Source organism: Lagenorhynchus albirostris, chromosome 8 (assembly GCF_949774975.1).
Source record: "Lagenorhynchus albirostris chromosome 8, mLagAlb1.1, whole genome shotgun sequence".
In the NCBI taxonomy this organism is placed as follows: domain Eukaryota; kingdom Metazoa; phylum Chordata; class Mammalia; order Artiodactyla; family Delphinidae; genus Lagenorhynchus; species Lagenorhynchus albirostris.
This window is the reverse complement of record NC_083102.1, coordinates 75,631,821-75,653,068: the sequence shown is the minus strand read 5'-3', so window position 1 is coordinate 75,653,068 and position 21,248 is coordinate 75,631,821. Positions and strand designations below refer to the sequence as shown.

Sequence of the window (21,248 nt, the reverse complement as noted above, 5' to 3'; positions counted from 1 at the left end):
CTACTACCAGTTTCTCAATTCTAGAGATAAGGGACCAGGAGAATTTGAACAAACATTCTTTGGCAATGGTGGCTTCTAGGTCTACCATCACATTTATTCAGCTCAGAAAGTAAAAATTATGTTCAAGGTCAAAACTGAGTCCTTTATGTTTATGTGTACAATATTCTCTCTCTCTCTCTCTCAGTGTGTGTGTGTATATATATATATAAATAATTTCAGTCATCAGAAACCAACTCTTGCACCAAGTACCTTTTATTTGTGCTTCGGTGGTGTCAAAGTGCACCAGTAAATTAAAAAATGGAGCATTCAAGTCCTCTGACAGAGATGATCTCTACTCACCAAAGAATGAAATAAAGATATGTTCTTTAAACTCCCTCCAATCAACTTTTCTTTTCCTCCTATCAACTTTTATTAATTAAGAGCTCTCTGGCCCAGAGATTTTTCTTTCCTCTATGAGCTTCTCATAAAATTCTTATCCTGAGGCATTTTTTTCCAGAAAACCAAAACTTTGAGGCTAAAATGACTTTAGAGATCATATAGCCCAATAACTTTTTACCTGTATGGATCTCAAAGGGCTACTGCCCAGATCAACCGTTATAAAGAAGAATACTGGTAAAGTATCCAAAGATTATTATTATTTTTCAGTGAGAAAATCCAGAAGCTCTCTGGCTGTATAACAATATCAGCCAAATGATCAGTAGAGAAAAGCCAAAATTTTTTTATCCTAAAACCAAATCTTTTTTTTTTAATTAAAGTATAGTTGATTTACAATGTTGTATTAGTTTCAGGTATACAGCACAGTGATTCATATATATATTTATATATATATATATATATGTACTTCTTTTCCCATATAGGTTATTACAGAATATTGAGAAGAGTTCCCTGTGCTATACAGTAGGTCCTTGTTGGTTATCTATTTTACATACAGTAGTGCGTGTATGTTAATCCCAACCTCCTAATTTATCCCCACTCCCCCAACAAGAAAAGGCAAACATTTCAGTGTAGCTTTTATTTTAATAAAATACTTGGTTGGGGCTTCCCTGGTGGCGCAGTGGTTGAGAGTCCGCCTGCTGATGCAGGGGACGTGGGTTCGAGCCCCGGTCCGGGAGGATCCCACATGCCGCGGAGCGGCTGGGCCCGTGAGCCATGGCCGCTGAGACTGCGCGTCCGGAGCCTGTGCTCCGCAACGGGAGAGGCCACAACAGTGAGAGGCCCACATACCAGAACCTCATTCTCCTGGTTCTCCCGCCACTCTGATCCCTCTCTCGGTCTCATTCACCGGTTCCTCATGCTCTCCCTCCTCTCTCCATGCTGGTGTTTCCCAGAATTTTATGCTCACTCCCAGGATGACCTCGACCACTTCTGCAGCTTCAGTGACTCCTGCATCTGTCCTTAAGCCACTAAAATGCTCTGCGTCCTCATGGCTAGTGCTCTGGTTCAGGTCTCCATCATCTCTTACCTCTGCTCTAACAAAAGCCTCCTAACTGGTCTTTCTACTCCAATCAGATCTTTACATTGCCACCAGATTTTATCTTTGGGAACAAGAATATAATTATGTTGCTTCTGTTAATAACCTTCAATGACAGTCCACTGCACGAAGGATAAAGTCCAGGATCCATCACATGTCCTATTGGTCCCTTTGTAATCTTACCACAATAAGTCACACGACGACTTTCCAGATGACTTTTAACCCCACACCTTTCACCACATCCCAGCAGCCAGGGAATTGCACAGTCACCATCTCGGGGTCGGGGTCGGGGAAGCTGCAGCATAAAAGAAAACAGTGCCCAAGTCTCTGCTTGACTGTTGTGTTCCTGAAGCCTTTGCCCTTGGGGACTAGAGAGGAAACTGGACACGACAAAATATTTTGCTTAAATTTCATGAGACTAAGCTCCGCCCTTTTAGACTAAAAACTACTTTTCACATACTAAGACGAGAGGCAGTAGAGAAGTGATGACAGCTTTCCTCCTCCAAGCCTTTATTCGTTCCCCTCTCTCTACCCTTTCACCACGATCTCGCTCCTGGAAAAGACCTCTCCTCCATGAATGAGCTCAATATGACCTCCTTCCAAGTGGCTTACCCCCAAAGAGGGTGACTGACAAGATTCCAGAGTAACTGACACACGATTCAATTTACTAAATCAACACTAGAATAGACATACCATAGTTTATAGCCATCTCCTCCTTCCACTCCCATTGGTGTGACCTCCTAGAGAACAGGAGGGTACATTTATCTTTGTACTCTCGGTGCACACCCTGCTCTATCTGCTGTATGCAAGCTTGTCCCAAAGATGTACAAAGGTTTCACAGAGCTACCACACATGCAGACCATTTATGAAAATATTCCAACCAACCATTCTCTTATTTTGTATATGCGTCTCATGTGTTGTAGAATTAAACAGAGATACAACAGACCACTACCCTACTACCTGGGGTAAGGAAAGCCTTTTCTAAAACCAAGTAAGGGACTTCCTTGGTGGCCCAGTGGGTAAGACTCCACGCTCCCAATGCAAGGGGCCCAGGTTCGATCCCTGGTAGGGGAACTAGATCCCTCATGCATGCCGCAACTAAGAGTTCACATGCCGCAACTAAGAAGTCTGCATGCTGCAACTAAAAGATCCCGCATGCCGCAAACTTGCTGTTTTACCTGGCAAGCATCCATGACAGATGTAATTTACACCCAGGGACTCCCTGATTAAAGACATTAGTAAACCACTGCTTTCAATGGTCTTCAAGGTCCATTCTAGCTCAAGAATGCTAGGATTCCAGTTTTCCCAGTCTTGTGCAGGAAACTCCATCAAACACAAGCAAGAGGATTAGGACTGACATATATACACTATCATATGTAAAGTAGATAGCTAGCAGGAACATGCTATAAAGCACAGGAAACTCAGCTCCGTGCTCTGTGACGACCTAGGTGGGTGGGACGGGAGGGAGATACAAGAGGGAGGGGCCGTATGTATACATAGAGCTGATTCACGGCACTGTACAGCAGAAACGAACACAACATAGTAAAGCAATTATACCCCAATTAAAAAAAAAACACACAAGCAATCGGAATTTGGACCTTCTGCCTAGATCAATCCCTCTGACACTTGCCTGACAGTGTGGTTGAGCTGACTGCACGTGACAGAGGTGACTCTGGGAGCCACAGTCACCTCACGTGTGCTGCTTTCACACTGGCCTGAAGAGCTGTGCCTTGGGGCTGACCTGCCTGATATACCAATACGTAAGTCTACAGGATGGCACCTTAGGGAGAGAAAAGACCAAGTGGAAAGTACTAGCGTTTGCTTCAATTTTAGGCAGAGTTTGAAACCACAAGTAGAGTGGGAAAAATACCAGAATAAAAGGCAGGATTCCTGACCCAGGAACTCAGCTCTGTCCACGAACAAGCAGTTCCATTCTGGTCACTTTGTCTCAACTTCCTGAGCATTGGTTTCTACATCTATCAAATTATGGGTTTGGGCCAGATAATTTTCTAGGCTCTTTTTCACCTACAGAATTCTGTGATTCCGTCTTTCATTTATTCATCGCACTTCTTAAGCACCTATAATGGGTCAGGTGTTGTCTATCTTCATTTTTTTTTTGCTGACTTTTATAATATATTGTAGAGAGTACATTCTAACTAATCTACTTTTTGGCTCGAAGAAACATTTCCCCAATACTAACCAAAAAAAACAAAAAAAATCTGACCATACTACACTACTACTACTATTCCAGAAAAACTAGTCATATTTTAAGTTTTAACTCAGACTTAAAAATAAACTACCACACTGGGACTTCCCTGATGGTTAAGACTCCACACTCCCAATGCAGGGGGCCCAGGGTTCAATCCCTGGCCAGGGAACTAGATTCCACATGCATGCCGCAACTAAGAGCCTGCATGTCACAACTAAAAGATCCTGCACACCACAACTAAAGATCCCACGTGCGGCAACTAAAGATCCCGCACGCAGCAACAAAGATCCCACGTGCCACAACTAAGACCTGGGGCAGCCAAAGAAAGAAATCAATAATTTTAAAAATAATTAAATAAATAAGCTGCCACACAAAACACTATACTTCTAAATATTCTGTCATTATTTGGTACTCAATTTTCCAGAAATTTATCTCTCAGAATTTTTCCCATGAAATGGTTAGCAGCAGAGGAAAGCCTTGAGCAAATGAAAAGAAAACATCCATCACAGAAATTTTTATGAAGTACTTAGAACTGAAGTATTAACTAACATTCTAGTCTGGAGAATACTCATAATGCTAGCCTTGAGGACAGAGACGGCAATGTTTTCTGTTTACAACACCAAAGTCTTGAAACACATATTCAAGATCTGCATATGATTTATATGCTCATAGTTTAAGCAGCAAAATATAGATATTACTTTTTTATATTTATATTACTTATATAAATATAAGTTATAAATATATTTCCACATTTCCCCTTTTTCTCTGAATTATTAACTTGTACTAGAATTTGAGTATCTCATTTGTTCCATTCCTCAGCCCACAATCTGGTAGGAGGTTAAACAGAACCAACCATGATATAGTTATGGAGAAAGAGAGAAGCCATTCATGTGGATGTACCATCGACTGAACCATTAGAGACAATAAATAATGAAGAGTTTATGTGAAGAGTACTTCTGGGTGTTACCCACAGTGAGACACGGCAGATCGCCCTCACGTACTTTCATTTCTCGATTAACACATAATCCTCACTGTCTTCCTTTCTGGGTGTCCCTCTGTCTTCTTCAGTGCATGGACTTGGGACTGGTCTGCATGCGTTCAAATACTGACTAATTACTAACTCTATGACCTCAGGCAACTTAAATATACTCAACCCTCTGGGCCCTGGTTTCATCATCTGTAACGTATAGATAATAATAGTATCAACCTCACGTCCATGAAAGAAATAAAGGAGTTAATATATGTAAAGCACTAAGAACAGTGCCCAGCACGTATTAAGTGCTCAATAAAAATTGGCTTTAGTTACTGCTAAAAATTGAGTCTTCCTCAAGGCTTAGAACTCCCCATTCCCTTTACTTTTCCCCATATCCTATCCCAGGAGATTTATCATTCCTTCAACTCAAATGTTGTCGAATCTCTAGTCCAATTCTTTATGCCAAGATTCAGTCTCATTTCTTAAACTGCCTGGATATCATTTACACTTATACACAACTTGTCACCTTTAACACAACGTGTCTAAAATCACAAGCACCTTTATCCAGGCTCATGTGCAGGCAGTGAATAGTCTCATGAGGAAGATGAGAATTCACAGAACACTACAGAATTTCAGCAGTGGTTGAGTTCTGTTCACACAGATGACTTCGCAAGGCCCAAGTCATCAGAGATTTTAAGGCAAAGGCAAAACCTAATAAGATAGAGATATAAGGGAGTAGGATGTCGGGAAATCAGATCCACAACAAAAAGAACAGAATGAAGGCCACTGTCTGATAAACAGAGAAAGGCATTGGGAGAAGAGAAAGCCTTTGAGGGGTCTATTACAGCAGCATAAAAGGATCTGCCTGGGGCTTCCCTGGTGGCGCAGTGGTTGAGAGTCCGCCTGCCGATGCAGGGGACACGGGTTCGTGCCCCGGTCCGGGAAGATCCCACATGCCGCGGAGCGGCTGGGCCCGTGAGCCATGGCCGCTGAGCCTGCGCGTCCGGAGCCTGTGCTCCGCAACGGGAGAGGCCACACAGTGAGAGGCCCGCGTACCGCAAAAAAAAAAAAAAAAAAAAAAAAAAGGATCTGCTTGCTCAAAAAGTTTTTCAAACTGTCTAGTTAAATTCTATGTTTAGTGTAAAACTCTGAGGCTTTCGGGAGCCTTAGCAAATCTAAGTCTCCTGAAGCAAGGAATACTTCCTGTCCAACAAGGAGGCTCTGGTACCTAGCCTACCCCACAGAGAGGTCATGAGGTTCTACCCAGGGAAGGGCAAGAAGAAAGGTCTGAGAGTGTCTGAGGCCCCAGTAGGCTGGCCCTCCCACCAGAAGCATCAGAGAGCTCATTTGCCCTCGGCTCCAGGACCAGCATCAAAACCTTTGCTATCTACTCCCCTCACCTAGGCAGCTTTCAGGACATTTGGAAGTCTGAATCTACAAACACATTTATGACAAGATACTGAGTGTTCTAGGGTAAAAATTACAACAGAGATAGCATGGAGCCTTGAAAAGACACAGAAGGATATACAGGGGAGTGGCAATCAGGAATGGTGGCGAGAGAAGGGTATTAACTGTATTTTTTAATTTAATATTTGTTTTTAAATGGTTTCACTTGTCACATAGAACATGTCTATTTTGTGCATGAGAGAGGTACCATCTTGGTTGAGGACCAAACTTGGTTATCACCTCCTCTTGGAAGCCTGCCATGATTCCTAGATGGAGCCACACCCATCCTCTCCTTCCCAAGTAGTTTGTGTATCTCTGTATCATAGCACTAATCATATCCAACTGCATTTGTTGGCTCCCTTGTCCATTCCGCCCATTATGCTAAATTTCTTGGGGGATGGGAATGAATACTTAGGACACATACCATGGCTGGCTCACAGAATGCTTTAATACATATTCACTGGTGGACTGATCGAAGATAATAACCCCCTACTCAATACCCTGCCTCAGAGATTGGCAACCCTTTCCTGTAAAGGATCAGATGATATTTTAGGCTTTGTGGACCATATGGTCTCTGTCACAACAACTCTACTGCACCACTGTGTTGTGGAAGTAGCCACAGATAATACTCAACTGAATGGGCATGGCTGTGTTCCATTAAAACTTTATGTATAGATACTGAAATTTCAACTTCATATCATTTTTATGTGTCACAAAAATATTCTTCTTTTAATTTTTCCCAGTGATTTAAAAACGTAAAAATCATTCTAAGCTCACAAGTGGCATAAAAAGAGGCAAGAGGCCAGATATTGCCCACGGGCCATAGTTTGAGGACCTTTGCCTTCCGCGATAGGCCTGCCTAGCAGTCCATAGTTCCTAAGGAAATGCTGCTGAAAGGGATAATTCACATCTATAACAGGTACTGAGTGATTTGCAGTATGCCTGTCAACAAATATGAAAACTGAGGTAGTATCACAGAGCTCTACAAAGATGAAATGAGATAAGGAACCATATCATCACTGCAGGTTATGAAGGTTCATTTGTGAGGAACATGAAAGTATGAGTTTCCTGTTGATAATAATAACAATAATTAACATTGAGTACTTTTTTATGACTAAATTCTCTTCCATGAGTCTTAAATGAGGAATCCACTGAATTTTCACAACCATTCTATGAAGTAGGTTCTATTGTTATCCAACCTTTTTTTGAAGTTGAGAAATTAAAGTATGAAAAAATTCCCCAAACCTAACTAAAAAGTGGGGCAAAGGTGGGGTTTCAGTCGCAGGCAGTCCAACTCCAGAGCCTGCACTTTAACCATTGAATACAGTGCCTCTCAAGAAGGTGACACAGACAGAGACAAAACTTCCAAATACTTCTCTAAATTTTCCCAAGATTGGAAGAGGGAGCTGAATGGGAAGGATTGGCAAGGAATGCAACGTCAACTACTCCCCCCATTGGAAACCCTATGATCCGGACATCTATGAAGATGCAGTCCAAACCACCAGCTTACGAGCTAATGCAGAGACCTAGGAGGAGCTAGTCTCCACAGCTGGACTGTTCTGAGAACTGACGTATGCTGTTGGGTAACTAAGACAGGTTACTGCCCATCTCACATGTCTAAAGGTGGACCAGGTAACAAACACCAAGACATAGTAATCGTCAGTACTTCTACTTAAAGAGATCAATTATTTTCTTATGAGAGTAAAGGCCAATTAACATCTGGGTGATGGAGATATAATGTATGTATATGTTAACGCACTTGGTTTTTTTTGTTAAAAAAAAGACTAGTCAAACATGCACCCCAATGTTCACAGCAGCATTATTTGCAACTGCCAAGACATGGAAGCAACCTAAGTGCCCACTGACAAATAAATAAAGAAGATGTGGTACATATATACAATAGAATACTACTCAGCCACAGAAAAGAGCAAACTTTTGGCACTGGCAGCAACATGCATGGACTTGGAGGGCATTACGATAAGTGAAACCTCAGACAAAGAAAGACAAATATTGTATGATATTATCACTTATATGTGGAACCTAAAAAACACAACAGGGCTTTCCTTGGTGGCGCAGTGGTTAAGAATCCGCCTGCCGATGCAGGAGACACGGGTTCGAGCCCTAGTCCGGGAAGATCCCACATGCCACAGAGCGACTAAGCCTGTGCGCCATGACTACTGAGCCCGCGCTCTAGAGCCCGCGAGCTGCAACTACTGAGCCCGCATGCTGCAACTAGTGAAGCCCGAGCACCTAGAGCCCGTGCTCCACAACAAGAGAAGCCACCACAACGAGAAGCCCGCGCACTGCAATGAAGAGTAGCCCCCCGCTAGCCACAACTAGAGAAAGCCCGCGCACAGCAACGAAGACCCAACACAGTCAAAAATAAATTAAATAAATAAATAAATAAAACCACAACAAACTAGTAAATATAATAAAAGAGAAGCAGACTCACAGATACAGAGAACTAACTAGTGGTTACCAGTGTGTGTGGGAGCAATATAGGGGTGGAGGAGTGGGAGATACAAACTACTGGGTGTAAGACAGGGTCAGGGATGTATTGTACAACACGGGGAATATAGCCAGTATTTTGTAATAACTGGAAATAGAAAGCAACCATGAAACACTGTATAAAAAAAATTTTAGGGGCTTCCCTGGTGGCGCAGTGGTTGAGAGTCCACCTGCCGATGCAGGGGACACGGGTTCGTGCCCCGGTCCGGGAAGATCCCACATGCCGCGGAGCAGCTGGGCCCATGAGCCACGGCCGCTGAGCCTGCGCGTCCGGAGCCTGTGCTCCACAACGGGAGAGGCCACAACAGTGAGAGGCCCGCATACCACAAAAAAAAAAAAAAAAAATTAAATTAAAAAATAGAAAATAAATTTTGAAGAAGACCAATCCACATAGCACAAGTGAGTCTACTCTGGCCCATCCAAGTTCAGCTCTGCTAGCTTCAGGCAGCCATGTAATAGTCTACTCTTCCCAGACTGGGCCAATTTTCAACAGTTGTGTTAACAGCCCAATATTTCCTGATAAACACAGCTGAGTTCAGCAGCTGGCCCTCCATGGAATGCATGCAGGTGCACAGCATAATAAGTAGAACACCTCCCACAGTTAGATCAATGTGTGTGTCTGGATTTCATAAAAAGTGGGTAGGGTAAGAATGGGCACAGATGTACATATAAAGTCAGCTGAGCTGCCACAGAGCCCTGAAAAGTAGTGAGAGAACCAACTCCAAAGAGTATTGCTAAATTATAGCATGCCTGGGAACCAATGAACTCAGAGAGCACCAAGTGCTTCCTTTTGGTGAACGGTATGAAAACGTAGAACATCTTTTGCCAGGTGCCTCTGAATGCCATGAAGGGGCATAATAAATGCGTAAGAATTTTACAGAGCTCAAACATACTATAAAATTTTCTGGCCCAATTCATTACCTGTCTTCACAGAACTGAAGCAGTACCGCCTCAGGGTAAACAATGTGCTCTTCAGAATCACAAAAAAGAGCTCCCCGGATCCACAGACAGGTATCAGAGGATCCATAAACACCCCCAGTTGGCATGCCTATTAATTGGCATGCATATATTCTGGGGGAAAGGATTCAGAGTGTTCATCAGAGACTTATGCAAAAGCTACATCACTTTATTCTCCCGTGTGTTCTCAAACAGGCCTTATCAAGGTTTCTACCCCTGGACTGCACAACAGGCTGCAAGTCTTCAGGTATGCTTGACCAAAGGTGACTTGGGAGCTCACAGCTATCAACCAGTCCCTCCTCAATCAAGTTCGAGAGTGTGAAAGTGTGTGTGCGTGACACCCTAGTCCATTCACTTTCTCACTCTCCTAAGAAACTTGTTTTAATTTTTTCTTTTGGCCATGCCACAAGGCTTATGGAATTTTAGTTCCCCAGCCAGGAATCAAACCCAGGCCCTCAGCAGTGATAGCGCAGAGTCCTAACCACTGGACTGCCACGGAATCCCCATAAACTTGTTTTCGATCTCCTTTCTTTTTCAGCCAAATGTCTTACTTTTTATTTGACTGAAAAAACTGAAGTTATCGGAAGAAAAGTTCCACAAATTCTCATGTCCTCGTCTACCCACCTTTGGGCATTGACACTCAAATACTCTCTCTTCCCACCCGTTGTTGTGGGTGAACTATTTGTGCTCCTACCTCAAGCAAGTATTCCATCTTGAGCATAAGATTCCATCCTTTCTCAAGGATATCACTCAAACAAATTTCTTTGCTTTCTCGCAGAGCATCACTTTCTCCTCTCTTTTGGATCATTTCCATTAGCATACAAACAAGCTGTTATTTCTCTCATCCTAAAACACACACACACACACACACACACAACTTCTCTGGTCCCCATTTCTCCATTTTCATGTTTCCAAGGAGCCTAACCTGGGACTTCCCCAGTGGCGCAGTGGGTAAGACTCCAAGCTCCCAAGGCAGGGGGCCTGGGTTCGATCCCTGGTCAGGGAACTAGATCCCACATGCATGCCGCAACTAAGAGTTCACATGCCACAACTAAGGAGCTTGTAAGCCACAACTAAGGAGTCCACAAGCTACAACTAAGACCTGGTGCAACCAAATAAATAAATAAATGGTTTTTAAAAAACAAAGAGCCTAACCTGTGGCAATGTCCAAAATTAGATTTCTGGTGTTTACTGCCAAAATACTCTCCCCTCCATCTTCCTCATCTCACCTGATGATAGCTGCGTCCAGTTTATCCAGCTAAAAACTACTGAATCATCTTAAACTCCTGTCGCTTATACCCACGTCTAATATGTCAGAGAATCTCGCAACTGATTCCTAGTTATCATTCAAAGTCCAGATTAGGCTCCTATACCTCTTCCTGAAACTACCTGGGATATTTCTGACTTCACAGAGCTCTCTCTTTTTCTACATATCTCTACCAGCACTTCCACTGTATACTCTAATGCTTGTGAATATTATCTTCTGGGATTCATTACAAATATGAACTATAGCTCAGACCCCTCCACGGCACTGAACACACTAGTGCATATTTAGTAAGGGCTCCACAAACTTCATTCTGAGCGAATGATTTTTCTGCAAAGATTCCAACAAAATCAGTACAGCAAACAATACTTACTTCCATTAGTTAGTTGTGAAATAGTCAGGTTTCCTAAATTTCCTGCATTTGCAAAGCTATCCGTCATGTCTCCAAAAACCAGCATCGTGAGGGGGAGTCCGGCTCCGTGGATGATGGCAGCCACAGTCCCCAACACCATATACAACTTATCAAGCCAATTCGAATAGCGAAACTAAAAAATGAGAAAACACAGAGAAGAAGAACAATTAGCACAATTTCATGGATGATTAGCTCTACTTTCCAAATATATCTGAAATCTAAACAGTTCTCAGACTACTACTGCGACCACGTTGGTCTGATAACCTAATTAGAAATACGCATTTGGGACTTCCCTGGTGGCACAGTGGTTAAGAATCCGCCTGCCAATGCAGGGGACACAGGTTCAAGCCCTGGTCCGGGAAGATCCCACATGCCACGGAGCGACTAAGCCTGTGCGCCACAACTACTGAGCCTGCGTGCCTCAACTACTGAAGCCCACATGCCTAGAGCCCATGCTCTGCAACAAGAGAAGCCACTGCAATGAGAAGCCTATGCACTGCAACAAAGAGTAGCCCCCGCTCGCCACAACTAGAGAAAAGCCCACGCACAGCAATGAAGACCCAATGCAGCCAAAAATAAATAGATAAATAAAAATAAATGTATTGAGGTAATTTAAAAAAAGAAAAGAAAAGAAATAGGCATTTGTTTCTTTTTTTGAGTTCTGACCTTCTTCTTTATATTGGACTCAGTCTGTCTTTTTTTATTTTTTTTATTTTATTTTTTTTAATTTTTTTTTTTTTTTTTTTTGCGGTACGCAGGCCTCTCACTGTTGTGGCCTCTCCCATTGCGGAGCACAGGCTCCGGATGCACAGGCTCAGCGGCCATGGCGCACGGGCCCACCCGCTCCGCGGCATGTGGGATCCTCCCGGACCGGGGCACGAACCCGTGTCCCCTGCATTGGCAGGTGGACTCTCAACCACTGCGCCACCAGGGAAGCCCTGTCTTCTTTTTTTAAATTGAAGTTTAGTTGATTTACAATATATTAGTTTCAGGTGTGCAACAGTGATTCAACAATTTTATGGATTATACTCTATTTAAACTTACTATAAAATATTGGCTATATTCCCTGTGTTGTACAATACATCCTTGTAGCTTACTTATTTTATACACAGTAGTTTGTACCTCTTTAATCCCCTACCCCTATCTCGTCCCTCCTACCTTCCCTCTCCCCACTGATAACACCAGTTTGATTTCTGTATCTGTGAGTCGGTTTCTGGTTTGTTATCTTTATTTGTTGTACTTTTTAGAGTCCACATGTAAGTGATAACATCCAGTATCTGTCTTTCTCAGGTCTGACTTATTTCACTAAGCATAATACACTCTAGATCCATCCATGTTGTTGCAAATGGCAGAACTTCATTCTTTTTTATGACTGAGTAGTATTCCACTGTGTGTGTGTGTGTACCACATCTTTATCCATCCATCTGTTGACAGACACTTAGTTTGCTTCCATATCTTGGCAATTGTAAATAATGTTATTAAGAATACTGGGGTGCATATATCTTTTCAAATTAGTGTTTTTCTTTTCTTTGGATCTATACCCAATAGTGGAATTACTGAATCATACAGTGGTTCTATTTGTAGTTTTTCGAGGAACCTCCATACTGTTTTCCATAGTGGCTGCACCAATTTACAGCCATACCACCTTGAACACGCCAGATTTCATCTGCCTTCTTCTCTTACATATGCGGGTTTCATGAGAAGCATAGGACATTCTGGGAAATTACAAAAATCTATAATGACACAATAACAGAAAGGCAGCATTTGTGACTCTGATTTCCAAGAATGCAAGCGACTTTTCAGCTCAAGATTTTTCAACCCAGAAAAATCACCATTGAGGAAACATGTGTTGTGGCTTTAAAAAAGTGGCTTGGGTCAAAGATCTGCTGCCTAACAGCATTAGCACAAATGTGAAATGATGTTAATGTAATTAGGTCTCCATAGTAAGAAGGAAGAGGAAAGGAATGAGTTAGATGCATGCTTCCCAGAGACCAGTACAGATGTGCATAATCTCTTTAACTGCAGGCAAATTGAAAGAAAGAAGAGAGGGAAGGAAGGGGGGGGGGCGGGAGGAAAGAAGGAAGGAAAGAAAGAAGGATTTGTAATCAAATGAGCTTAAATTAATGACGTATTTTCCATAATCTAAAAACATCCTATTTACAAATTAAAACCTTTAAGGGAGAACACATTTTGCCTTTTTTTTCGTATTTCATTGAAACACGGGCTAAAGTTTGCCACTATTTACTTTGTCTTAACTAAGTATTCATCCACCTAAGGAAAGAAAAGAAAGGAGTTAGAGATGAGCAGAAACCATTTAGTATCTAGTATCTTCTATCAGAGACTATAAAATGGACAAAGTATCAAATTCCTCAGTAGAGGAAGAGAAGATGGTTGATACACAAGGATTTCCCCTCATCACCAACCCCAAGGACATTTTACCTCGGAAACTAACACTGGCTATTATAATAAAAGCAAGCAGGCCATGAATATAAATATTTACTAAATGCCTGCTCAATGACCGAAAAAAGCCAGAAATAAATACCAAAGTTACAACTCCTGCTTCCAGAGTGTTTAAAGGATGGAGGCAAAGCAAAAAAAGTATATTCAATGTATATTCTGCATGCCTTGACAGCATGGTACATACAGTGTAGGGCAGATACAAAACTGAGCGAATGGGTCATTGCCTCCTTTGTGGAAAAGCTTCATAGAGGTGATGCTTCCTCCCAGCTTTAGCAGTTTAGCAAGGGCTTAAAAGCAAGGAGGAAGGCATTCCAACCAGAAAGGACGCTAAGTTGAGGCAAGAACGATCACAGTGTGCCCAGAGAAGACTGGGGTCTCCCAAGCTTGGGATGCGAGGTATAGAAGCAGCAGGAAGAAGCTAACTGACCAAGAAGGACCCTTCACTGAGACAAGGCAAACCAGAATCGGCAAAGATATGGGGGAAGGGGACAGAGAAGGGGCAGAGAAATCTCATTTGGTCCTGTTTCATGCCCATCCAGGCATACAAGGAGAAAATTCAGTTTGAGGAGTACTTTTGTGACACTAGCGTATGTAGCAGAAGTCATGGGCGTGGACAAGATCATCTAGCAAGAAATAATGAGTGGGATTAAGAACAATTTGGAGGGGCTTCCCTGGTGGCGCAGTGGTTGAGGGTCCGCCTGCCGATGCAGGAGACGCGGGTTCGTGCCCCGGTCCGGGAAGATCCCACATGCCGCGGAGCGGCTGGGCCCGTGAGCCATGGCCACTGAGCCTGCGCGTCCGGAGCCTGTGCTCCGCAACGGGAGAGGCCACAACAGTGAGAGGCCCGCGTACCAAAAAAAAAAAAAAAAAGATATTTATTAAGCACCAAATACGGATCAAGCTTGGTTCTAGGTACTGGCACAAGTACCTAGTAAGACAAGCTTTATGAGGACAGGCAGCTTGAGTAAGACAAGCTACCTGTCCTCATAAAACTTACATTACATTTTACTAGTATGCAAACAGTACAAGAGGGAATAGACACATTCAACATTCATTCAATATCTAAGTACCTATTAAAGTTCCAGGCACGGTTCTAGGCACTTGGAGCACAGCAAGGAAGGAATCACACAAAACCACCTGCCCTCATGGAGCTTAGATTCAGAAAGAAGACAAACGTAAACAAGAAATCAGACAGTGGTTAAGTACTCAGGAGACATATCACACAGGGTGGTGTGCCACAGTGACAGGAAGCACCAGTGGGCTCAGACTGGCTGGGCGGGGAAAGTCTCTATGAAAAGGCAACATCTGAGCTCAGTCCTCAGTGACAGGAAGGAAAAAGTCATGTGATAATCTACGGACAGAGGTTCCAAGCAGAAAGAACAAATGCAAAGGTCCTGGGATGAATACAAGCTCAGAGGGTTTCAAGGACCAAACATAATTACCACTGTGGCAAGAAGAGGGTGAAGGAGATCTGCCTGCCGTGAAATCAGAGGTGAGACAGAGGTCAGATTATGGAGGGTATTGTATAGCCAGAGGAGGAAGTTTGGTTTTACTGTCAACTTCCCATCTACGCGTAAAGGAAAGGCATTCAAGGGTTTGAAGGATGGAACGGAGGTGATCTGATGTGGCTATTGTGGGTAGAATAAGTTTTAGAAGCGCAAACATGGAGGAGGGCAACTAGGAGGTAAGACAGTGGTTGAGAGAGTGAAGTCTTGACCAGGTATAGGAGGGCAGAAAAATGCTCCGGCTTCCAAGCATGTGCACGTCCTATCCCCAGGGACCTGTGAATGTGTCCTCATGTGGCAAAAATGACTCTGCAGACATGAAGGATACTGAGATGAGCAAACTATCCTGGATTACCCAAGTGGGCCCAATGTCATCATAAGGGTCCTTATCAGAGGGAGCCAGGGGGATCAGAGTCAGTAGTAGGAGAAATGCTAAGCAAGAGGGTGGAGTGAAGCGAGGAAGGGGCCACGAGTCCAAGAAGGCAGGAAGCCTGTGGAAGCTGAACAAGGAAGGAAACAGATTCTCTCTTAGAGCCTCCGGAAGAATCCAGCCTTGCTGGCACCTTGACTAGCCCAGTGAGACTTTGGGCCCCAGAACTATAAGACAATACATTTGTGTTGTTTTAAGCCACTAAGTTAGCGGTATTTTGTTCCAACAGCAATAGAAAATGAATACGCAATGTCAAAAAATGGATAATAAGGAACAATGGCCAAGCAAGAAGGATCATAAGCGGGGGTGGAAGACATCCATTTGAGTTTACAGCGTTAGAGGTGGGAGTCCACCCGGATGATAAACCAAAGGTCTTTGTCCACAGTGTCATTTACTAAAGGAAGGAAGGGATGAAGGTTGTTGGAACTGAAGAGGTCAAAGAATGTGGAGTTTAGGAGGCATTAATAAGGTTACCAAAATAGAAGAATGATGAGAGCATAGGCGAACGAAGTAGAAGCAATCAAACGACAAGGTCCTCAATGGAGGAGCAAAAGTAACTAGAAATCAGTAGAGGGTATCACTGAAAATGGATAGAAGATATTATAATTGTCCAGAACCAAACTCAAACAGGGATGGAGTTTTGCATGAAAACAATTTGGAAGCGGTCACGTGAAACTAGAGAGCTGCCACCACTATCACTGGCCCCTGGGATTAGGGGTTGAGAACTCTAAATTCACAGGCAAAGATGACACAAGAAAAGAACCGAAGAACTGGGAGGAAAATGAGCAGACTGTGGCATCACAGATGCAAACAAGAGGAATGAATACGGTACACAGGGTCAGGTGCTACTTAAAGGTCAGGACAGACTGTCCACTGCATTTGGTGAGTGTTGGAGAAGCCAAATTATAATACGTTAAGAAGTGATTTGGAAGTGAAACAGAGAGCAAAGGCAGCTCCTATTTGTGAAGCTAGAGGAGATGGCTTTAAGGAGGGCATTAGTGACATTAAAGACAGGTGACCTGTAAATACCAATTGGAAAGATCCAGTTCAGAGGGAGAGACTGAGGATACAGAAGAGAAAGGATAGTAATAATAATAACGTAAGGTCCTTGAGAAGGCAGAGGATATAGAAGCCAAAATACAGTGTTCAAGTGGGTGATTAGATTTAAGAACCAAATGCTTCCTGTTACAATAGGAGGGAAGGAAGAAGCAACTGATCCAGGTACAGGTAGGTTTGTTAGACTGGGAGAGAAGAGCTGAGGAACTTCTTTCAGGTGGCTTCCATTTGGTTTGTGAAATAAAAAAAGAGGTCATCCACCAAGAGTTGGGGTTAGGTGGGGAGAAGTGGGAAATCTGAATAGAGTTTTAACATACTCAGCGAGAAGAGAAGGAATAGGGTTTCTGTGTGGGGTACAGCCTAGCGCAAGATTTTTCTCCAGCACCAATCAGACGTCGGGGTTCAGGCACCAAGAAAGCAGATGGCTGATTTTGCCTGGGCTGGGCATGACAAGTGACAGGTGAAAGGAAGTTTGTAGTTCGGGCAAGAGTATCACTAAAGTGATGACCATTGCTCTAAACTGATAAGAAAGGGAATGGGGGCTTCCCTGGTGGCGCAGTGGTTGAGAGTCCGCCTGCCGATGCAGGGGACATGGGTTCGTGCCCCGGTCCGGGAGGATCCCACGTGCCGCGGAGCAGCTGGGCCCGTGAGCCATGGCCGCTGAGCCTGCACTCCGCAGCGGGAGAGGCCACAACAGTGAGGGGCCCGCGTACCAAAAAAAAAAAAAAAAAAAAAAAAAAGAAAGGGAATGGAAACAGGAAGGGGCTGATTGGGAAACTGATGGGTCAGGGGACTCAAGGTCCAAGGAAAACAGTAAGCAGATTGAAGAGAGAGGAGATGGCTGGCTAATTCAGTCTGGCTGCTTCAAAATGGTACTTTGGAGGTAGAACAGTTTCAAGCAACAGCAAAGTGCAGGATGTGAGAGGGTGGCTGGAATAAAGGGGAGGGAAAAATTACTGCCGCTGTGAAGGTCAAAGAGTGGTTATCCTTATAACACCATAGAAGTCACCCAAGATAGTAGGAGTATCACGGGTGGAGAGGGAGACACTGAACAAGGTGGTAAAGTCTCCAGTGAAGAATGACCAAGTGGCCGGAAAACAACAGCATCAACAAAGAACCCTTCAATTCCAGAGAAATAAAATGTTAACCAACCATATACTATCATAAAGGATTAACGTTGTTAAAAGCTCTGGACGTAGCGTAAGCAGATCTTGGCAAAACTCTGGGCCTTTCCCCTTACTAGCTATGTGACTGTGTGACTGAATACATCGCTTAAACCTCTCTTGAGTCTGTTTCATCATCTGGACCATCAGAATAACACAAGTTCCTACATCACAGGGTCACTGTGAGGATGAAGTTAAATAATACACATAGGTGCTTAACAGATGCCTGGCACAGAGGAAGCACTTAACATTGCCACCTATTCTCTATTTAGAAAAAAAATTAATGTTTCAATAAGATACATAAAGTGGAAAGATCAGAGCTGAATCTGTAGCAAGGGTGTTTAACCTTTAAGGAGCGCTTTGTGTAAGAAGTGTAGCCCAACTTGTATCGCTCCCGCCCCAATTTCCAGTTGTCCCGTTTCCTCACTTGTTTTAGATTTTATTTTGTATTTCTGTAAACGTTGAAACAAAGCCTGACAGAAATAAAGGCCAGTAGAAAAATCTGAATCTATTCCTTACCTCTTTTTCATCATTTTCTCAAGACTGCCAAAAAGTCTTCTACTAGAAAAAAGTTAACAGGGATGGTGTACAGAAAACAGTGAACGCTGCAAGCCTGAGACTGCATTCAAGGTTAGCCCTTGGCTGGCATCTAGAATTTGGATTTTGGGGAGAGTAACCATCACCCTAACTGACAAAAGTGGCCAAACTATTTGTACAAACAATGTGCTTTATGCTGAAGGTCTGCCTTCCTTCTGCGAGTCTGGAATTTTGGTACACGCTGCGCCTATGTGATCAGCCCCCAGTCAAAAACCCTTGGGCACTGAGTCTCTAATGAGCTCTCCTGACAGACAGCATTTCACACGTGTTGTCACAGCTCATTGCTGGGGGAATAAAGTTGACTCCATTGGGACAAGACATTGGGGGCTTCTCTTGGACCTCTCCCTCTTTCCTTTGCCCATTGCCGATTTTGCTGTAAATCTTAGCCACGAGTATGGCAATATGCCGAGTCCTGTGAGTCCTCCAAGTGAATCATCAAACCTGGGGTTCTTGGAAACCCCCAACACATATCAGTTTTTGTCTTAGCTGGAAATTTTTATGCATCAGCAATGCCAACAGCATCAGCATTTTACTGTTAAATGTTCTTAATATGTCCCTGTCTATATGCGTTTTATACACAAGTTCACAGTTAACTATGTCAGCTCTTCAAGAAAAAGGCATGAGAAAGCGCCACTTAAATAGCACAGCTTTTCCTCAAAAGACTTAGAACATATTCCTTCTATGCCGTCCTGAGCGCTGTGATTTACAACATGAATTTCCTAGGTCTGAATCTTGGCCCTGCTGAGGATTCCTGGGCAAGTTAGTAAGTCTCACCTCACTTTCTCTATCTGTAAAATTAGAATAATAATAGTATCTATCTTCAAGGGAGTTGTAAAGATTAAATGCGTTCATATAGGAAGTACTTAGTGCAACACATGGCATAAAGAGCTGTATTTATGTTATAATTATTAGCCTTCAAACTCCAGATGTTTATTCTTTTGTGGGCACAATTGTATTGATAGTATTACTTCTATATATTAGGTCTGTTAAGTTTTCTAAAACATAAGACTGTTTTTTTCAATTTAAGTTACTTGTAAAACAAAATTACAAAAGACAGAAATATTTTGGTCTCCAAAGGATAGAACGGAAATTAAGTCTTGGCAATAAACCCTATTTTAACATCAAAGCTTCTTTTAGTACAAGAATATAAGAATGAACTCTAAAACAAATAAAAACTGTCACTTGATTATTCAAGTAGTCCTTCTGAGAATGACCCAAGTGCATAGCCTCATTTCCCCAAAATTCCAAAGAGAGTGGAAACAGACTCAAAGGTGGAACTTCAGCAAGAGCAACTGCAGTGCAGGAAGATGAAGTTCTTATAAGATAACCAGAGTGCTTGGTGTAAAAGGCAACACTTTTTTCCTGCCTATAAGCATTTTCTTGTTCAATTTACTAATATTCATTTTACAAGATGGATTACCCCACACACACACACATTTTAAAATTGTCTGGTGTGTTACGCCTGAATTATAAAGTGTGCACTACAAGACTTAATTGGTTCAGCAGTCTTCCAGGTTCTACTTGCACAGTTCACCTACATCTGCATTCTCAGGGGAAAAAAAAAAAAGGATCCAGGTAGAGAGAGACCATCAACCAGCCTGTCTCAATCCAAATCTGATTAAAGAAAAGCTTCTAAGCAGCTACTGTGAAACCAGAAAATAAGATAAAGAATTAATTATATTCCGTGAAACCAGAAAATAAGATAAAGAATTAATTATATTAAGGTTTTCAAATTCCAGATTTTCAGTTATTCAGCACAGAAGAATAATGCCATGTACTAAGTCATAGTAATAAATAATCCATTGCTGACTTCTATTATATGAGTGTCTGGGACTTTGACCGCAAACCTGCCAGGATTACGGCCCTTGTAGACAGGGCACCCCGTTCTTTCTTCGATCCACACTTCACGTGGCTGGTTTCCTCTATCTAGATGGCTGAGACCATCACTGGGAGAAGTGCTTGCATAGGTAACATATCACTGGCGACATAACTAACAAGGAGAATACTGAAATCCAGGCTAGGAAGGGTGAGTCTGGAGGCTCATGGTACACAGCAAGTTATGACTGGCATTCCCCTGAAAACAAACTAAATTAAATGAATTCATTCTACCTCTCCATTAACAAATACAAACAAATTTCTGTCCAAGAAAGTATTATACCAGATGAAATACCTCATTTCTAGATCAGGAGAAGTCAAATTTCCAAAGCACTTTGAATAGTGAATACATTCAAACTCACCACTGCAAAAGTACTGACAGTTGGTTTCTTTTCTTTCTTCTCATCTTTTTTACTGAAAAACCTAGCAATAGAATTACATAAAACTTTAAAAACTATATAAATCTTTAATTACCCAATTAACATAGAGCTTATATTTAATAACAAATAGGACAAAGAAACATGTCTACAATGTTATTAAAAAAACAGGTTATAATACGATCCCATTTATGAAGTTTAAGTATGTTTACATATACCTTAGAAATCTATACATGCGGTTATCACTGGGTGTTGAGATTTCTACCAAAATATTTTCTTCCTTGTGCCTTTGGTATTTCCTAATTTTCTATGGTGAATACACAGAGACACAAGACTTTTGCAATGAGAAAAAATAATACTAAAAAAGGAGAGCTTCCTGTTTTTCTTCTAATTAGAAAATCATTCATGCTCTCCAGAGTTAATCCCCTTAATTATCACCTGAGTAATTCTAGCAGCAGAGAGCTAGTCTATCTACCTGGATATTATCCTTAATCATTCCCTTTACCCAGTGGAGAGGAGCGGCAAACAGATGCAGGGCATAAATT

At 42.4% G+C, this 21,248-nt stretch overlaps 1 protein-coding gene across 4 annotated transcripts in view; it reads right to left on the bottom strand.

Annotated features, from left to right (window-relative positions):
- The window catches only part of ABCB1 (ATP binding cassette subfamily B member 1), a 106,427-nt gene that overhangs the window by 79,908 nt on the left and 5,271 nt on the right, over positions 1–21,248 (bottom strand). For all 4 annotated transcript variants that reach the window (XM_060157181.1, XM_060157182.1, XM_060157179.1 and 1 more), the window contains exons 3-4: positions 20,689–20,749; positions 11,202–11,373 (exon numbers count right to left, since the gene is read on the bottom strand). In XM_060157181.1, the coding sequence (XP_060013164.1) occupies positions 11,202–11,373; positions 20,689–20,749 (233 nt within the window). The remainder of the gene's footprint in view (positions 1–11,201; positions 11,374–20,688; positions 20,750–21,248) is intronic.